The sequence below is a fragment of the Notamacropus eugenii genome, chromosome 4, assembly GCF_028372415.1.
Source record: "Notamacropus eugenii isolate mMacEug1 chromosome 4, mMacEug1.pri_v2, whole genome shotgun sequence".
NCBI classification, from domain to species: domain Eukaryota; kingdom Metazoa; phylum Chordata; class Mammalia; order Diprotodontia; family Macropodidae; genus Notamacropus; species Notamacropus eugenii.
The window spans coordinates 317,704,209-317,723,059 of record NC_092875.1 but is presented as its reverse complement, the minus strand read 5'-3'; the positions used below and the strand labels follow the sequence as shown (position 1 = coordinate 317,723,059).

The 18,851-nt window shown below is 38.1% G+C and overlaps 1 protein-coding gene across 1 annotated transcript; it reads right to left on the bottom strand.

The window, feature by feature from the left end:
* Positions 1-747: 747 nt before the first annotated feature.
* On the bottom strand, positions 748-18,076 carry CA3 (carbonic anhydrase 3). Its single transcript, XM_072605008.1, has 8 exons — positions 17,435-18,076; positions 16,859-17,054; positions 15,932-16,129; positions 9,216-9,334; positions 6,056-6,148; positions 3,769-3,831; positions 2,174-2,329; positions 748-1,770 (listed from the first exon to the last, which is right to left on the bottom strand). The coding sequence occupies exons 2-8, from the start codon at positions 16,890-16,892 to the stop codon at positions 1,651-1,653; spliced, it is 783 nt and encodes a 260-aa protein (XP_072461109.1). The 5' UTR covers positions 16,893-17,054; positions 17,435-18,076; the 3' UTR covers positions 748-1,650.
* Between the last annotated feature and the right edge of the window lie 775 nt (positions 18,077-18,851).

Here is an 18,851-nt window from a genome sequence, read left to right as displayed (position 1 = left end):
AGTAGACCACATTTAAGGTCCCTTCTACTCAAAATCTATGGTCTGATAGCATAGTATCAAAATGCTACACCAGCTCTAGAGCTTTGTAAATCTATGCCCAGGGGGACAGTGGTAAAGCCATGGGTTACCCTTCTCCAATACAACCTACTCAAGAGGTGTTGCTTATTTGCTTGGTATTTCATCATTGCCTTTTTCGATAAGTTTTAAAACTACCCTGAAAAATATATGCTTTGGAATAATGAACTTGTGTTTACCAATGTTGGTAAATATTCTTTTGTAGCAGTATTTATTAAACTTTTATTAAGTATAATGACTTTCAGCATTTATCACCTTGATGGAGAAGACAATCTCTTACAAGTACATGTCCTCCTTAAAAACAGGTTGGTTCATTTTTATCTTTGTTCCTCCTCCCCAGTAACTGCACAGTGTGGATACTCAATAAATGCATGTGACTGACTGCTTGATTACAGGTTAGACTGTAAACTCCTTGGAGGAAGCATATCTTTGTTGTTGTTTTCACTTTCACATTCCTAGCACCTAGTACAGTATCTACACAGTAGGGACTTAATAAGTATTAAACTGGAGTGAACTGAATTAAAGGAAACAAGCAAACTTACAAGATAGGGAGCAATCTGTGTAACTTAATTACAAAAGAGATTTAAATGAATTTTCTAGTCTAGTTTTTACCTTATTCCCATTATCATTTTTTGACAGTCCATTAAATTGAATAGGCAATTGAAACCATCATTTTTAATATGAGTCTTTATTTAGGTTGGCACTCAGTTACACTGTTATTCTTTCAGGCACAATCATACAATCCTGTATGTTGCAGTCAGGAGATCAGTGAGTCCAACAGAATCCAGAAGTCTAGTATAGTCAGCTGTGTATATCTGTGCATGCAAAGATACAGGAGAAGGAGGAAAGCTCCATGGCCCTCATGCTGGGCTAGAAAGTCTATATAGAAAAATCATTCACCATTATGAAGAAGAAACACCAATGTAAATAATTCTGAGATTAAACCAGGTATTTCCATTTCTTTGGATAATTGATAATTAAGCTAATGCCAATTATAGCTGCTGCTAATTGTTTTCTCCTTCAGATTTATGTGTTTCTCTTTTATTTCATTTAAAACTTCAAAACATTGTTACAAATGGTACCAATTTAATTTAACTCTGGCATTTTGTGATGATATGCTCTCCACATGCTGCTGTTCTTATATGGTAGATTACTCATTACTTCTGTGTAGCCTGGAAACTCATAGTATGGAAACAGTAAAACCAAAAACAAAGTTAAGGGCAGGCAAGAAAATATTTGACCAGCCATCAATTACAACTTCTCTCTTTTTCCCTTCTCCTCTTCTTAAAAATATTTTTAGGTGTTTCCTTATTGTTAAAGACAATTGTTACCAAGAGTCAAACATGAACTTTACTTTCTTTTTCTTTTTTTCATTTTAAGGTTAGAGACTGCAAGCTTTAACTTCTCGTTCTCTAGGTAGTGACAATCAGAGATATGTGACATTTCTTTGCTCAGTTTTACACTTACAAAAAGAAAATCTGCTTTGAGTGTAGAGCAGTAATAGAAGGTGCGCACTTAACTAAGCATTGGTTGTGGGATTGATTCCCTCGCTTTCTATCCATTTCAAAGATGGTCCTACTTGAAGGAGGCTCTCACAATTCTGCCCTTCTGAGGCTGAGGAGGGCGCCAGTTACCCACCATGGGCACAGGAGGCTCATTCTCAGCACTGAAGAAAAGACTTCGCAGCTTAGCCATCTGCAAGAATCCACACATTCAATGTTAACATGACCGGGAACCTAGTTTTGCTACATTTAATGAAATAAGGAATTAGGAAACTATGTGGACATTTCAAACAACTCTCTCTCTCTCTCTCTCTCTCTCTCTCTCTCTCTCTCTCTCATTATCTGAATGTAACATTTTCTATTGGTATCCCCAGAGCTTAGCAAGTGCTAAGCAACTAATAAAATGTTTTTTTCATTCTTTCTGTCTCTCATTCATTCATTCAAATACACGAATGAGAATCAAATAGATGATTAACTGGACCATTATACTAACTTGTTAGTCATCCAGCTTTTGTGAAACCACAAATAGCCAAGAAATGGTAAGCAAGAAATGAAACATCTGCCCTTAAAATTCTTGCTAGACAGTTGAAGTTTACCTGGTCAGAGCTCACGGTGATTGGTTCCTTCAGAAGAAGCCAGACAATGCACTCCTCACAAGGTGGGGTGGTGAAGGAGCCATGGTAAGTCCAATAATCCCGGCAAGCAGGGAAAAGACAGGATGGGTCAAAGTTTGTGAAAGGAGCATCTTTGCCCTAAAAGAGATTCAATGGGACCAATAATGTCTAACAATAATGAGTAAATGTTCAAATCATTTGGATAGAGATTTGGGAGTTATTTGCATAAAAGTCCATTGACTATAGAGATAATGTAGAGTTTGAAGAGAATATTACCAGATAATAACTTTAGGAGAACATTCACATTAAGACACCTGGAAGATAAGAAGCGAGCAAAGAAACCAGAAAGGGGACAATCCTAGGTAGGTTGGAAGCCAAGGATTGTTTCTCTGAAGCTAAGAATAAGGAGAACCAACTGTTATATGTTTTTCTGAGAGATAAAAGGCCAATGAATTTGGCAACTTTTAAAAAAATAGTGATCACCTTTGAGAGAGTGGTTTGAGTAGAATGGTGGGCGGAGGGGAAGAATACAGTTTGCAGAGATCTAAGGAAAGAATAAATAGGAAAGAAGCAAAAGCATCCAGTAGAGGCAAATTTTTCAAGTAGTTTAGCAGTAAAAGTGAGAAAGGAATATGACAGTGGCTGGATGGAGTAGAAAAGTCAAGCGAAGGATAGGTTGTAGTAGTAACAGTAGCAGTAGTAGTGCTAGTAGTAGTAGTGGTAGTGGTGGTAGCAGTAGCAGTAGTAGCAGCAGAAACACCAGTAGTAGTACTATCAGTAGTAGTATAGTAGTAGCAGTAGTGTATTAGCAGTAGTAGTAGTAGTAGTAGTAGTAGTAGTAGTAGTAGTAGTAGTAGTAGTAGCAGTAGTAGTACTAGAAGTAGTAGTACCTTAGCACAAATTTCATTCCAATTCCATTTTTTAAGCTGAAAGGGAGAGGGCATTTGGGGAGTATATTTATAAGCAAATAATTATGATTCCATGGATACAAATTTTTTTCAAAGTTGCACTTGGACATTAAATAACACTTTCCAAAATAAATCACATTCTCTTATTTCCAGTCAAAATGTTTATTTACTTTTCTGAAGATATAGCTAACATTTAATTAGGATTTTGATGGCCCAAATCTTAGGAAGTAGAAAATCTATGCACTAATTATATTGGTATTATTTCATATAACCATGCATTCAGTGTAAGATTTCTGATGGAAATTACACATTATTCCATTTAGTTATCACATTTAATCTCTAAGATAAAATTATTATTTATGAAAATGTTCCAAAATAGAATTTAAAATTATCTCCTAAAATAAAAAATGCCACTAATCAAGTTTATTGAATATAAACTCCTTGAGTAGAGGGATTATTTGATTTTGTTTTTTTATCCTTAATATGTATGGAGTACAGTGTACTATGGCACATAGTAGGCATTAGCAAAGGCTTGCTGTGATTGATTGAAGATATGTATTCTTGACATTTTCCTCAGACAAAGAATAGGTTTGAAGTGACTTTGGAAATATATTTTAAAAATTGGAAATCTTCTATTTCATATTCAAAGGAAAGAACATCTTTTTTTACCTTAGTCTTAATTTTGTCCAATGCATCGAGAAATATCTGAAATTCCCCTTTCTCACGTCCTATCTGTAATACAAAAAGAAAAAAAATCAATTGTCATGGTTGAGTCCTTGAAAAAGCTGAATCCGACAGAACTTCTCATTTAGAATTAAAATATAACTCTCCCACTTTCACCATGATTTTAGATTATATGGTTTTCTTGATCTAAATTTGAACTCCAAGTCTATAAAATGCAGCAGTCACAAAATTATAGGCTTTTTTGCTGTATACTTTGAGTTTCTGCCCAAGTTCGTTCTATGGTGGGGAATTTTGACAGAATCAGATGTCAAAGGGCTTTAGCAGTGATGTGGTATACTATGACCAGGTATACTATGACTATGACCATGCTATACCATATATATCTTTCTCAGGTACTTCTAAATGATATTTGGGCAAATATGGTGGCTATCAAGGAACTGTCCTTTATCTGACAATTCGCTAGAGACATTCAGTCAATGCATACAAAATTGTGTACAATTATACAATTTTACTGTAATGTTATCTACTAGGATATTAGTAGTAAAAAGCTGATATTTATATGATATTTTGAGATTTACAAAGCACTTTAAGCATATTGTCTCACTTAATCCTCACACTAACTCTTTGGGATGGATGTTACAGGTATGATCATCTCCATTTTTTAGCTGAGATGCCTGAGGCTCAGACAAGTTAAATGACCTATCTAGGATCATGGAACTAGTATGTAATGAAAGTAGGATTTGACTTGTAGTACTGGTACTATATAGGCTGAGTTACTTGTCCATCAAATTCTATTAAATGGAATTGTAATTTATTGCAAAGTATTCTTATATCAAGAGAGATTGTGATGTAGCAGATTAAGGCTTGGAGCCTTGGTGTCCCAACTTTGGGAGAGGTGATGCTGAAATGTGTAGTCTGAGCATTTACACCCAATCAGCAGATGTTACAAATCAGGGCTGGATTTATTGTTTTGTTGATTGTCTATACTTGTAAAGAAAGTGTTAATGCAGATTAAACTCAAAAGTGTTTCTAGGGTACATCCTACCCACCCCACTTCCATAACCCTATTGTTATATATTCACTGGAAGATCCCTGGCTTGCAATCAGGGTCAACTGGATTCACCTAGCACTTCTGACCTTTAGTTCTGCAAACCTGGGCAAACCACTTAGCCTCTGTGTCTCAGACAATTCCCAAGGATTTATCTACTACCTCCTAGAGAAGTTCTGGTGTTGAGGGAGGGAGTTCTCACACTAGGAGTTTCCAAAACTAAAGAAACCACAGAATGTTCACATATTCATGTCTTCTTAAAATATATGCCTAACCAACTTGGTACATGTCCAGTTTCAGAGCTAATGCTTCCTATGCTACAATTCCTTCCTAATAAACATGTGTTTCACTCTTTCATCTGCAAACTTTACAAAATCATAATAAAGTAGCTCCATAATAATGTAATAGTTTCACCCTTCTGTATCTAGCATTAAAAATTACCTTCTGAATTTATGGCACATAACACACATAACAAATTTGGTCATTCAACAAGAAAAAAGAAGCAAAATTTTCACCTCTGTTTTAACTCTGGATCCTGTCACTACTACATTCATGTGAGAATAACACTTAAGTATTCATTAAACCAGGGTTGGCTCAACAACATAAGCATTCCACGTGGTTATCTTGGCATGGCCTAATGTGCATAGTGGCTAGTCTGGGCTGAGTGGATCGCAAGCCAGAGATTAGAGATCAAAGTGTTGATCTTTCAGTTTTCAGGGAAACTAATGATGTAGCAAAGGGGCCCAGTGAGTAAATGTCTCTAAATAACAATAGTTACACACAACACACACACACACACACACACACAAACTGATGCCTTACAACTAAGAAGTGTAAGAGGGACTGGGGTGTGCCTTGGCACAGGCAAATCTTTGTGGGCAGAAAAAACAAAACAAAGCAAAACACTTCTTGAACTGACCTTGCTTGACTTAAATTCATAACTTAACTTGATTTGCAGTTTTATATACTATCCTGTTTCTGTTCTTTGTAGATGGAACTGTTCATGATTTTGGTGTTTAAAGCAACAAGAATTTTTTTTTTAATTTAAGAAATAAGTTGATTTATGGGATGAATACTGAATTGAAGCAGGAAGAAAGACTTTAGGAGTTCCTTTTTCCTCCTTTAGAGCAGAAAACACTATGGTAGCTCTCCAAAGGGCAAAGGCAATTGACTGATAAGACACTAAACTTGTAAAGAAAAAAGTATAGTTACTGTTTACCAGACCTTCAGAAAAATGCCCACGACAGCAATTCCATCAGGTTGTTTCAAAGCTTCTCCAAAAGTGCCATATTTGGGATTCCAGTGGACCAGGTGAAGCTGAAATAAAAAAATATGTGGTAAATAATCAAGATTGAATATACAGCAACCAATTATCTACTACTCCATCAAACAAGTACTCAGAGCCATGGATATTTGGTCCCCTAAGACAAGAAATTCTTCCTTTTCTTTGTGACCATGAGGAAATTTCTTAACTTTTTTCCATCTCCAGACTCCTCATCTACAAAATGAGGAGACCTGGCTAGATTGCCCCTGAGGTTCCTGTTGACTTTGAAATAATGAATTTTTGAATACTATTAAGTATTTCTCTTTTCTCCCTCATCTAAGGGGGAAAAAGTACATGGACTGGGGGTGGAGGTGGAATATTTTAATGAGAACTAAATCACAACAAATAGATTTGAAATTAACAATTTTTATTTATATTTGCAATTACACAATGTCAGGTAGAAAGGACATTTCCTGGGGGAACCACAACCCAAAGACACAGTTCATGTGATGGGTTGATCAGTTTGAAATCTCTTCTTTTCTCTCATAAACTTGGAGTTGTACAAAGAACTGTTAAAAAAAGAACATCTAAGACTGTGAAATCAAGTCATGAAGTAGGAGTGGAAAAATGAGGGAGAAAACTATCTTTTTCTTTTCAGATATGGCAATTTTCAGCCTAAAGAGAATTCAGTAATTATAGTTTTGAGAAAAGAAGACTTAGCATGATTACACATGTATAACCTATATCAAACTGCTTGCCTTCTCCATAGGGATGGGGGGGCAGGGGTAGAAGGGAGGAAGGGAGAGAATTTGGAACTCAGAGTTTTGAAAATGAATGTCAAAAATTATTTTTATATGCAACTGGGAAAATGTTTTTTTAAAAATAAATATTTAAAAATAAATAAAAATGCAAACCAAAAAAAGAAAAGAAAGAGGACTTAGTGGCAAAATGATTAAATTTATTGTCATTTTAAACCTGAATACTAGATTCAAAATATATCAAAAATTTCCTATTGAATTATATATAGAATAAGAAGGGCACATGCTATTCTACGTGGTAAAATTTATCATTTCTTAATGTGAAAATATCTTACTGTTTAGTAGAACTACTTTGCCTTAAATCACTTATGAGCATAATCACACAAAAAATGTTTTATGTGCAGGAAAAGATAAAATTGCACATTATGTCCAAATCTGAAGTCAATAAATTAGCTTATCCTTCCTTCAAATCGTGAACAGAGGCACAATATACTCATGTGATATTCATGTGTTTGTTGCAGAAAATATTGAAAGGGGAAGAAAAAAAACACCTTTGTATAATTCAGTACATTTCTCAAGTGGCCTTAACCAAAGCTTGATCTAACTTAGTTTTCCCTATGATAGAACAGAATTCACTCCAAACCTTTTAACCTGGAGTTAGATTGTTCTAGGCTTTGGGACTTCTGCCAGTTTTACTAGGTATTGTGATCTCTAGCATTTTTCCGCTTAATCTTCCCTAGGAAGAGCTTGTAGCCAGGAGTTTTCTTATTCACTAACAACATTCATGACTTCTTAACTGCGTACCTTACATACCTATTGTCTTTCTGATCCACAGAACTACTGCAAGAGAAAAATCACAGAAATGTGGGTTGCATTTACATCAGCAGCGTAGGAAACCATAATTCATTTCTCAAGTCATAAAAAATTTTCTCTCTATCCATATAATCAATAAATTAAATTGGGTATACTATAAAATAATATTCATATTAAATTATTTCCATAACAGCCATCCTCTGTCTCTGTCTCTCTCTCTCTCTTTCTCTCTCTCTGGTTTTAAAGGAACATTATTTACTTTTTCAGTTATAAATACAAGTGATATCACAAAATACATTTTATGGAGACATTTATAATATTAGTTTAGAAATAGAAAAACAAAGCGGTTTCACTATAGTCACTTTTTCTTCTTTTAGGGTTTTTCTCCCTTTTGTCAAACTACCTTTCCCTTCAATGTGTCTATTTCCCATCTGCATTTTGGCAGCCTCATTTAGGTTAGAACTCTCTAAATAGTAACCTACTCTTAGTCAATATCTTCATCTGTTCTTAATTAAAATTTACTTGATGTAGTACTTTGTCTGGCTTCTTGAGTGGTTTGCCCTTTCCTTTTCCAGTCCATTTTACTGATAAGGAAACTAAGGCAAACAGGGTTAAGTGACTTGCTCAGGGTCACACAGCTTGTAAATAGTTGAGATTATATTTGAACTCAAGTTTTCCTGACTTCAGGGTGGGCACTGTGCCAGATAGCCATCCCAAGTAAAGAGGTAGCCTGATACAATGGAAAGATCACTAAATCACAGGACCTGGGTTCAAATCTCACTTCCAACATTATCTGTATGGCCCTGACCCTCAATCTCCTCATGCATAAAATGAGGAGGTGTCTAAGGTCCCTTTCAGCATTTGATCTATATTAGTGCAATGCAGTGACAAAAGCACAAAGCTGAATCAGGAGATCTGGATTCTAGGCTCAACTTTATCACTAATAAACATTTATTAAGTGGTATGTTCCAGACACTGTGCTAAATCTCTGCCCTCAAGGAGTTTATATTCCAATTCTAATAGGATATTTGAGATTCCTGGCAGCTAGGGGGTAAAGCAAATAGAGTACTGGGCCTGAAAGACTCAACTTCCTGAGTTCAAATCTGGTCTCTGATACTTACGAACTGTGTGACCCTGGGCAAGTCACTTAACCCTGTTTGTCTCAGTTTCCTCATCTGTAAAATGAGCTGGAGAAGGAAATAGTGAACCACTCCAGAATCTTTACCAAGAAAACCCCAAAGGGGGGGTCACAAAGAGTTAGACACAACTGAAACAACGAAACAACAACAATTTGGGAGTAAGGGATTTATGCCCTCTGCCTCACTTTCCTCATATAAAAAGACTTGATCTCTAAGTTCTCTCCCAGCTCTAAACTTCTATTCTAATTGAGCACATGAAGCCTTCCCAGAATCCACCAAATCTCAAAAGCAGATCTATGTCTAAGACTGACCCTGGCTTGTACCCATTTTTCTGCAAAGAGGAGAAAAGAAATGAATATATTTAACATTTCTATGCACACATGTGTGAGGTGCTTAAAGGTAGTTCTTACCTCAGCGGCATATTTCACTCCATCCACAGTATGCTCTGAGCCATGATCGTCAGAAGAGCCCCAGTGAAGGTGAAACTGGCGCAGTCGATAGCCTCCAGACAGCGGACCCCCTCTCAGCACTATAAAGATAACCTGGGGTTAATACTGAATTCAGTTCAGCTTCACAAGTTTCCTCCTAAGCAAACATTTCTGCATTTTTGGGAGACCAGATTCATAAACAGAGCCCAATTGGCTCCAGATTCCTGTGACTACAAAACCCCAAAGCCTAGCCTAGCTGCATAGTGTTTCCTAATGAAAACTGGCTTTATTTTCTTTGCTAAATTGCAACAGTGCATAGTATTCATGATGTGTTGTTTTTCCTCCTCCCTCTGTCCTCCCTTCTAGCAGCACTTAGTTTTGTATAGGGAAAAAACAATCCCTTTTCTGGTAGCCCAGTGCTCAGAGACACTGATCTATTTTCCTAAACTTATCTTCCAAGTCTCTCCCTACATCTTGCCAAGAATTTGATTGATGAGCATCTTCTGCAGTGCCATAGAATGCTAGGGACCATTTTGATACCTCACATAGACTCTGCCTTTTCCTCTGAGTCCTAAGACATCATAGCTTGTTTACAAGTGAAGAGAATATGAGTTATGTAAGATAATTGGAAATAATACTATCTATAGTAGCCTTTCAGAACTACAAAGTTCTGAACATGAGAACATGAATCAACAAACATTCCTTAAGTACCTCCATGCCAGGTCCTGGATACTGAGAAAAAAGACAAAAATGAAACAGTCCCTGTCCTCAAGGAGCTTATTAGCTGAGTGAGACAATATTGTACATATGTAGGTATGTGCAAAATAGATACACATAAGAGATGCAGCTATAATGTAATGAATCTAACTCGGCAATCCATGGCTAGAAAAATTACCTCTAGTGACATCTCCTATGTACACAGCCACATACCCACTCCCCTAGATAAGTGAAAAACTTACCTTGTCTTTTTTGAGTAAGGATAAATTTAACTCATGATTTAATTTTAAAGTATTGACTCTTTCCTCTGGATAAGGCATTCAAAAAGTCATTTTGCTTGGGGAAAGGATTCCATTAAAACTATTTTTAAAAATTCAATCACTTTTGTGCCAAGAAATTTCAAAACATTACTTAATGTGTATCATCATGATTGTGGGGGAAAAAAATGCTACAAAAGTTGCTGTGGAGTACTAATTTAAAAGAAAAAGCTATCACTTCAACTCTAAGTGTAACAAGCCATTGTCTACAGGACAAAATACAAAATAATGAGCCTGGCATTCCAGTCCTTCACAATCTGGCTCCCACCTACCTCCCTTTCCAGCCTTATTCCACATCACTGCTTGTCATATTATCTATATTCAAGCCAAACTGAACAGCTTCATTCCTTGATTCTGTCTTGCTCTGTCCTACCTCTGTGCTTTTTGTCCGTGCTCCAAAACAGACACCACTCACTTCCTTCCCTGTTGAAATCCTTCGAGAATAGTTTGCCCTTTCCTTTTCCAGTTCATTTTATAGATGGGGAAACTAAGGCAAACAGGGTTAAGTGATTTGCCCAGGGTCACACAGCTTATAAATAGTTGAGACCAGATTTGAACTCAGGTCTTCCTGACTCCAGGGTGGGCACTCTATCCACTGTGCCAGCTAGCCATCCCAAGTAAAGAGGTAACTTGATACAATGGAAAGATCGCTAAATCAGAAGACCCGAGTTCAAATCTCACTTCTGACACTTCCATCAAGGTGCAGAACAAGTGTTCATTTGAAGCCTTCCTTCTCTGGCTTCTCCCTCCATCTATGATCCTTCCCTCTTCAGATCTTTCATGCCACCCTGACCTTTCCTATCTGTGTATCATATGCTAACTCACATTATAGCTTTTTCATGTTCAGATTTTACTCCTTCTATTAAACTGTACTCTCCTTGAGAGTAGAGAAGTGTTATGTTTCATCTTTTCATCCTAAGTGCCCAGAGGAATAGCTGGAAGTTCATAAATGCCTGTTGAATCCAACTAAGCCAGTAATCTGCATACTAAGACCTGCTTGGAGATTTACATGTGCCCAGCTCTATTACAGAGTGACAAGAAAAGGCGAAGGAATGGGCCTGAAGTTTCATTGATACAGGGAATTCTGGATGAGGAACCTCTTTTTACCAATGTAGATCTGTATCTTCTCTGCAAATTTCAGTCTTACAGAATAGTCCAGCGTACTGAAATGTTTGGTGCCTTGCTCAGGATCACATAAGCAATGTGTGTCAGAAGCAGGGCTTGAACCAAGATCCTCCCAGCTCTGAGGACAGCTTTCAATCCACTGCACCACACTGCCTCTTAAGGAGTGATGAAGTGGATCATTGAAAAACTGATTTTATCAGTTCTAGACAAGGAACCAAAAACTGAACCACAAATAGAAAAGCAGGTTATAGCAGTCATCTTAACTAATCAGTAAGATGATTGATTGACCAAAACAACTCAGCGCTCAGATGTTATGAGTTCTGGAAAGTAGATTCAACCATTTTAACAGATATTGGTTTGTCATGGGAATACTGTCTCAGTAAAGAATACACAGTCAGAAGAGTCACATGGAGTTGGTAATAATGGCTTTCTGATGTGAATCAAATGAGTGTGCATTCTGTTAATAGCCTTTGTTAAATATTTGGATTTCATATGACATCTGTCTAAGGCTTGAAAAACCCATCAATGTAAACTTAGAGGCTGTGATGAGCAAATATTAAGGAGGTGTAAAGTATCTTCTGTTGCAATGTGGGGAGACAAAGCTCCGTCATTAACATTTTTTCCATAGCACTTAGTATAGCAGAAGACAAGGACAGATTCTATCAAAATGTAACCTTTGCTGTTTCTTGGCATCAATCTAATATGAAGGAGCAATGGAATTCCCATCTACAACATAACTGTTTCACAAGAACCCTCCTTTAATAGCATTAGGATCTACAAAGTCAGGTTTCTAAAAATGTCCATCACAAATCTCTCCATAACAAACATTTCTTTGAAATAGCTAGTACAGCAGTGTTGGTGATGGAAATAAGACTAAACCTTGGGAGTAGGGTTTTAGTGCATTTAGCTGGTGTCACAGGCGAACTTTTGTACTAAGTACTGGACAGAATTAAAGTACTAGTCTATTTGAGGGGGGAAGTGAAAAAAGAATAAATGAGCACAGTTTGGGACTTTGTATACACTGAGCAAGTAAAAAGGTGCTATTTGCTCAAGCCATTTTGTCTCTGCTGTGAATCCACTAATTGCATGATCCAAATAATAGGTTTATAGGAGCATGCTGTTTTAAAAACATATTTTAAAACCTATATTACACAAAACTAGGGACTGACTTTTCCCTTTGGAAGGGAAAAAAGAAAGAGAGAATGGGAGCTGAAAGTAGAAGATAAATAAAATATTTGATTTCACTCCAGAAAAATAGAGTTAGGGACCCAAGAAATATCTGTTAGGTGTTAGGAATATACTCCTCAATGCTTCTTTCCTTTCTACTAATGTGATGTGATCAAAAAGAGGGAGGGGCAAGATTTGGAGCCAAAAGGTCTGGGTTCAAATCCTAGCTCTACTTTCTGAGTGACACTAGGCAAGCCATGTTACATTTTTAGATCTCAGTTCCTCACCTACAAAATGAACCTATCATATTCTCTGCAACGTTCCAACAGTTTTCACGTTAAGCCTATATTTGAAACTGCTCCATTGTCCCCAGCTAGCTTAATTTTCTTCCTCTCTTACCCTTGTCAGAGAAGTAGTCAAAATTAAAACTCTTAGAACTGAGTGAGTGTGGGACTTATGGCCAATTTTCATCACGTGTTGAAACTGCGGTTAATAACTCTTGACAAAGACTAAAATACATCCATTAAAATTGTTTTCATTTTAAGGGAGAAGTCTTCTTTTGCAAATGTTTTCAACCATATTTAGACAGGCTGTCTTCTAAAGACTACTTAATCAAACAGCTTGTCAGGACAAATTTATTTTGTTGTTTTCTCAGTCAGGGTTAGCTAGTTTGGGGCAAAATTGGGAAGTGGGAGAAACTTTTACAACTTCCAGCCTCATCCTCCTGTACCCTTTCCCCTTTTCTTTTGCATCAGCCCTCTGACCTCTTACCCTCCACCCTATGCACTTTTAAATACCCTCTGCACTCCTAATCTCTCTCTCTCTGACTGACTTTTCATCAAGCTATTTTCTCAAGAAAGCATTTTATATCAGTTATTTGAACTTGTTAGTTAAAGTTAACATGTTCCTTCTCTCAGGGGTATTTGTTTCCCTAGCCTTGTTTCTAATGGTGGCATAAAAGGCTTTGTCTGCTACTGAAAGAATTTTTGGCATCAGGGAACTTGTGGGAAATAGTTTTTGGAGAGGGGTATTGGTACATAGCAAGGCCTCCCCTAAAAACATTCCACAAAGCAAGGTGGGTAGGGTTAGCTCTGGAATAGTGCCACACTTAACCATATCCACTGTGTTTTTGCTCATAAAAATGGATTCCTGAGATAATGAACCCAAAATAAACATTTCCTCTCTGATTTCCTTAAAATATTAATTTGACATTCATGTAAACCAGGGCCTAGTACAATGACTATAGTCAGAATAAAAGAGAGGAAGACTGGGTCTTTAATCAAGATGCCTGCTTCTAATTATCCTTCCTCTTAGACTTGTATGTAAGCACTCTCATCCAAGTCTAATTTGGATTCTGCCTAAGCAGATAAGAAGAAATTCAAGATTCCAGAAGTTTCCAGAAAATTCAATCACTATAGACAGCTGACCTAGATAAGTCACACCCCAAAACTTACTCAGTAGTTTGAGCCTGCATCTGAATGATCTGATTAACTATCCAAGCTTGACAATTGGTTTTACAGAATCAAGAAATAGGAGGAGTCTTAAAGGTCCTCTGTTCTTACTTCCCTCTTTTAACACGTGCTAACTGCAGTCCTTTGTGACACAGAGTGCCAGACCTGGAATCAGGAAGACCTGAGTTCAGATCAGACTCAGACACTTACTAACTGCGTGACCCCGGGTAAGTCATGTAACCCTGTTTGCCAGTTTGCCAAATGAGCTAGAGAAGGAAATGGCAGACCACTCTAGTATCTTTTCCAAGAAAACCCCAAAATGGGGTCATGAAGAGTCAGATAAAACTGAAAAATGACTGAACAATAACAAACAGACCCAGAGAAATCAAGCAACTTGCCAAGGGTCACATGGCTAGTACATGGCAGAGCCAGGAACTCTGTCTACAAATCCTTTCCTCCCTGCCACACCAACCATAACACCACTATGTTTATTTGATTTGAAGATCATCTTTTACCAGGAAATTAAGTGAATGGAATTAAGAGAAATATAAGATGAAAGTTAACAATATAAATTGGCTTAATATAAGGAATGATCAATCAGAGGTTAGATTAGAAAGCACTTCACAACCATGAAAGCTACTATGCCAGGCTGAATAAAATAATTCCATTTATATAAGCTTGGCCAGAGTAGCCCAAACTCCTTAACTTATCCGATTTACTCTGACTTTTCTACATATGTACTCAGCAGAGTATTGAGTCAGACACCTTGACTGAGTGGAAATATTGGTCCAGCATGAGTACCACATAGAAATACTTTCAAATGAGTGGACTTTCATAAAAAGAAGAAGAAGAAGAAGAAGAAGAAGAAGAAGAAGAAGAAGTGTAACTTAAAAGAACAAAAAATGAGTTGATATGAAATAATATTTAAGAAAAATTCTAGCATTGTCTTTATATATAACCTGGGACACAAAAACTCTTGCTCTCTACTACATCTGAGAATCTTTGTGTTAATTAATTATAATAATGATAAGTAAACTATTATTACAGATAGGCATTCATTGCTGATGTTTGGAATGTTTTTTAGAAATTGTGTTGCATCAGATAACAGTTGTGGTGGTGATACAATGATTTTCCCTAATCTTAACTGACAGCAGAACTAAATCTTTCTCCCAATCTTATAATTCAGTGATTTGCCTAAAGCTGTAGGGAAATATGGGGGACTTTCGATAGATCTTCCAGTTCCACAAAAGGTGTTACTGAAGTAAAAATTTCATGAGAAACTTAATTAACAATATTTCTTGAGTACCTACTAAGTGAAAGAAATTGGGCTACATACTGAAATAAGTCCAATAGTCCCTATTGAGCTTCAAAAAAAAAAAAAGAGTTGGAAGTGACGTACTTAGCACAGTGACTGGAACATGGTAGCTACTTAATAAGTGTTTTCTGACTGACTGATGCAGGAACCAAACCTGGAATCACACAATACATTGAGTCTTTTAGGGCTTGGCATCCTCCCAGGAACCAAGAGGAAGAAATCTCCTAGTTTGTGCCCTTCTTTTTTGGATTGTTCTTTGCACATGCTACTAACCCAGATTTCCTAGATCATTTAGAAAGTGGCAAAGAAGAGCTTTGTAGGGAGGGACATCGTGGTAGCAGTTCAATGGGACTGGGAGAAGATCCAGGTGTACATGTTTGCTTTGCCCCCTTTTGGATATAGGGACATGTCTCAGTGTCTGAACTATGTCTGAACTTGGAGAATGACACAGTTTTACTTCATTGCATACATGTTTCCTTGCATCTAGTGGTGGCTTGCCTCTTTTCACCATTAGATTGACTATGTAACAAAGTTGTTTCAGCCCATGCTTACATGGAAAATATGCATAGCTACCTGTTGATAATGAATACAGACTCTTAGACTTACTTGATCTATCATAGGTGTCATCAAACACAACTCTGCAGGTTTTTCCATTGTTCAAAATGGTCTTTGCAGAACCTGGGTCATAAGACGCAGACCAAGGCAGCAGAGAGGGATCATGCCTGATGTCTTCGGTATGCAGCTCAATAGGGGACTGCTTGTCACCCTTAGCAAAGGGGTACATTTCAGGCCAATGATCAGGTCCTAAGGGAAGGAAAAGTCAAAGAAGTTATTCACTGGGCATCTCTCTGATGCTACTTGCTAGTAAGTGAACTAACAATACGTAGTAATGAGAGGGCTACATGTTGTAAAAATGGTCTTCTGGTAGAATTTGCAGAGAAGAAATCTCATCCCATCTATCCTATCTCAGGGACAGTGTGGAAGGCATAAGTTAAAATTAAACTTCTATGTAACTGTGTTTACAACAAAACAACTTGAAGGGAGGAGGGAACCACTGTTTTCTGTCTTCTGCTAAAGGCTAAGGGGAAGAAATTCTGCTCCGGCTATAAAATAGATGCCAAAAAAAATTTACATTTGGATAATGCCCTTAAGGTTTTCAAGGATTCCCATAAATTGTCTCATTTAAATTCCACAGCAACTCTGGATGACATAAGTGTCTATATTTTATAGATCAGGCATTTAAGCCTCCTAGACATGGACGTTCCCGGGGGCCATACAATCAGTAAGTGGAAGAATCAGGATTAGAACCTAGATGTACTGATTCCCAGTGTTATGCTCTAGGACCTAAAGGGCTGCTGATCAGCAAGTATAAAGACTTGCAAAAAAAAAAAAAATCAGCAATATGGAAAAAAAATGTTGGGAGGTACACCCAAATTCTGTCAAAACCTGACTTCCCTCTGAAGGAGTGAGCTTGAAAAATATGAGAGGATCTTTCTGGTCCCATCAGACCAGACAGCATATGCCTTCACTCACCATTGTGGCTGGCGTAGCCCCATTCCTTGGCCATGGTCTTCTGTCTCAGGACTTGCTGCCTCCTAGTCTCTCCTGCAGGATGTCCTTCTGTGTCCGTCTGAGACAGGGACTTTTATAAGTGCCCGCCAATACCATGTCCCTGTTAGACCAGGGGAGGAGGGTGGAGCCAGGGGGGTGGATAATAAGGACCGTACTCCTGTTTAGGAGAGAAAGAGGAGGGGTGGGAGGGCAGAACTTCTGACACTTTGACTGATGGTGGGGAAGGGAGGTGGGAGGATGAGAGAAGGCATTGACTTAAACTCTAACCTCTGCCCCCCACCGCACCCCACCCTCTTGCTCCCTCTACTTTGGCCCTGCTGGTTCTGGGCAGCGTGGGGCTTCCAGAACTGTGTGTTTTCTGCTAGCTGCTCCAACAACTTCTGCAAGGTGCTGGGCGGTGGGGGGCTGGATGGAAGCTAGGACTGAGGAGACTTTAATTTTTACCTCATCCCCCACCCCCCGCCATGATATTTTTTTTTTTTGAGAGGGCAAAGGAAATAGGCAGAAGTAAGGAGGCACTTTTTCATTAGCCCTTACCAGAAGACCGAAAAGAGCGGTCCCATCCAACCCCTGAGTCCAAGTCCACAGTCAGGTTCGGATCTGGGCGTCAGTCTCGGGATCCCTCCAAGGAGCTCATCATTCTCCTTCCCTGGCTTTCTGCCAAGAGCAGCCAGCAGACTTTCTTTCCTGCACCCCTGAGCAGGGGAGCGAGGGAAAGATAGGAAGGATAGGGAGGAGGACAGGACGCTTCTTTGTCAGCCTTATGCCTGAAGGTCCCATTCGGATCCATTGCCCTGGAATGAATATCAGCCCTGGGCTAACCCTGCTCTGTCCATCCTGCGGGTATTGGGAAAGGCTGCACTAAGTGGGAGAAGGAACGGGGGTGTGAGGATGTGGCGTGGCAAGCAAGCGTGCCACTGGAGCTGCCAAAGTCTTAGTTCCCTGTTAGTTCGCTGAGGCCGGGGGAGCTCGGGGAAGGCTCAGAAACATAGGAAAAACGCGCATGGAGCACCCGCTGCCTTGGGGTTATTTCACCTTTTCATTGCCCGACACGTACGGAGTGACAACGCAACGAAAAGAGAGCGATGAGGCAGCCCGGCTCTGCACGCTGCTTTCTTAAGCAAAATGCAAGGACTGCTGCCAGGAGGTGGGCATTGTACTGCATTACCCGTGCGTCTTGGTCTATGTGATAGAAAAGCGAAGGTGAAATTTACAATGGGAGGGAGTAGGGGAAAGGGAGGATGCAAAACTGAGAGTTCAGACATGGCAACACTTGCAAGAACTGATTTCAACATCTTCCTTTGAGTTTTAGGTCAACATGTAGCAAATAAGGCAACCTTGAAAAGAAATATAACGTCAAATCTATTTGCCACATATTTGCAAGAGATACTTCTCCCTGAGTTTGACATATACTGCATATAGTGCATAAGTATTTGGAGAATACAAAAGTAAAAAAGGAAATTATATTCCAGCATGGAAAAGGTATTTCATCTCCAAGGTATGCAGAATGCATTACCACATTCACATAGACTGCCAATCATGAGGGTAGGATATTTATACCACAGCTAAAGGGTTAGAGACTAAAGTCTACATTACCAAAGAGATATCAGGAACTGAAAGAATTGTTTAGATAATTCACAGAGGCATTTACAAACAATCTCTTCTCTCTAACCCTCACCCCTCCAAAAACAAAAACCCAAACAACCAAACTTTTTGCTCATTCCCTGAAATATATCATTTGAAGACACTTTGGGTCTAAATTGTTTAGAAAATTTCCTCAATTCTTGTCATTGATAATACAAACCTGACTTTAATGATTAACAGCAATGTTTTTTCATTTTTATTAAGATTTTTTAAATGTCCTTGGCATTAATAACTCATAAAATTCCATTACCACCACCTCAGGATAATAATTTTTTTTGTTTTATTCTCTTTTTCTATTACACGTAATTAG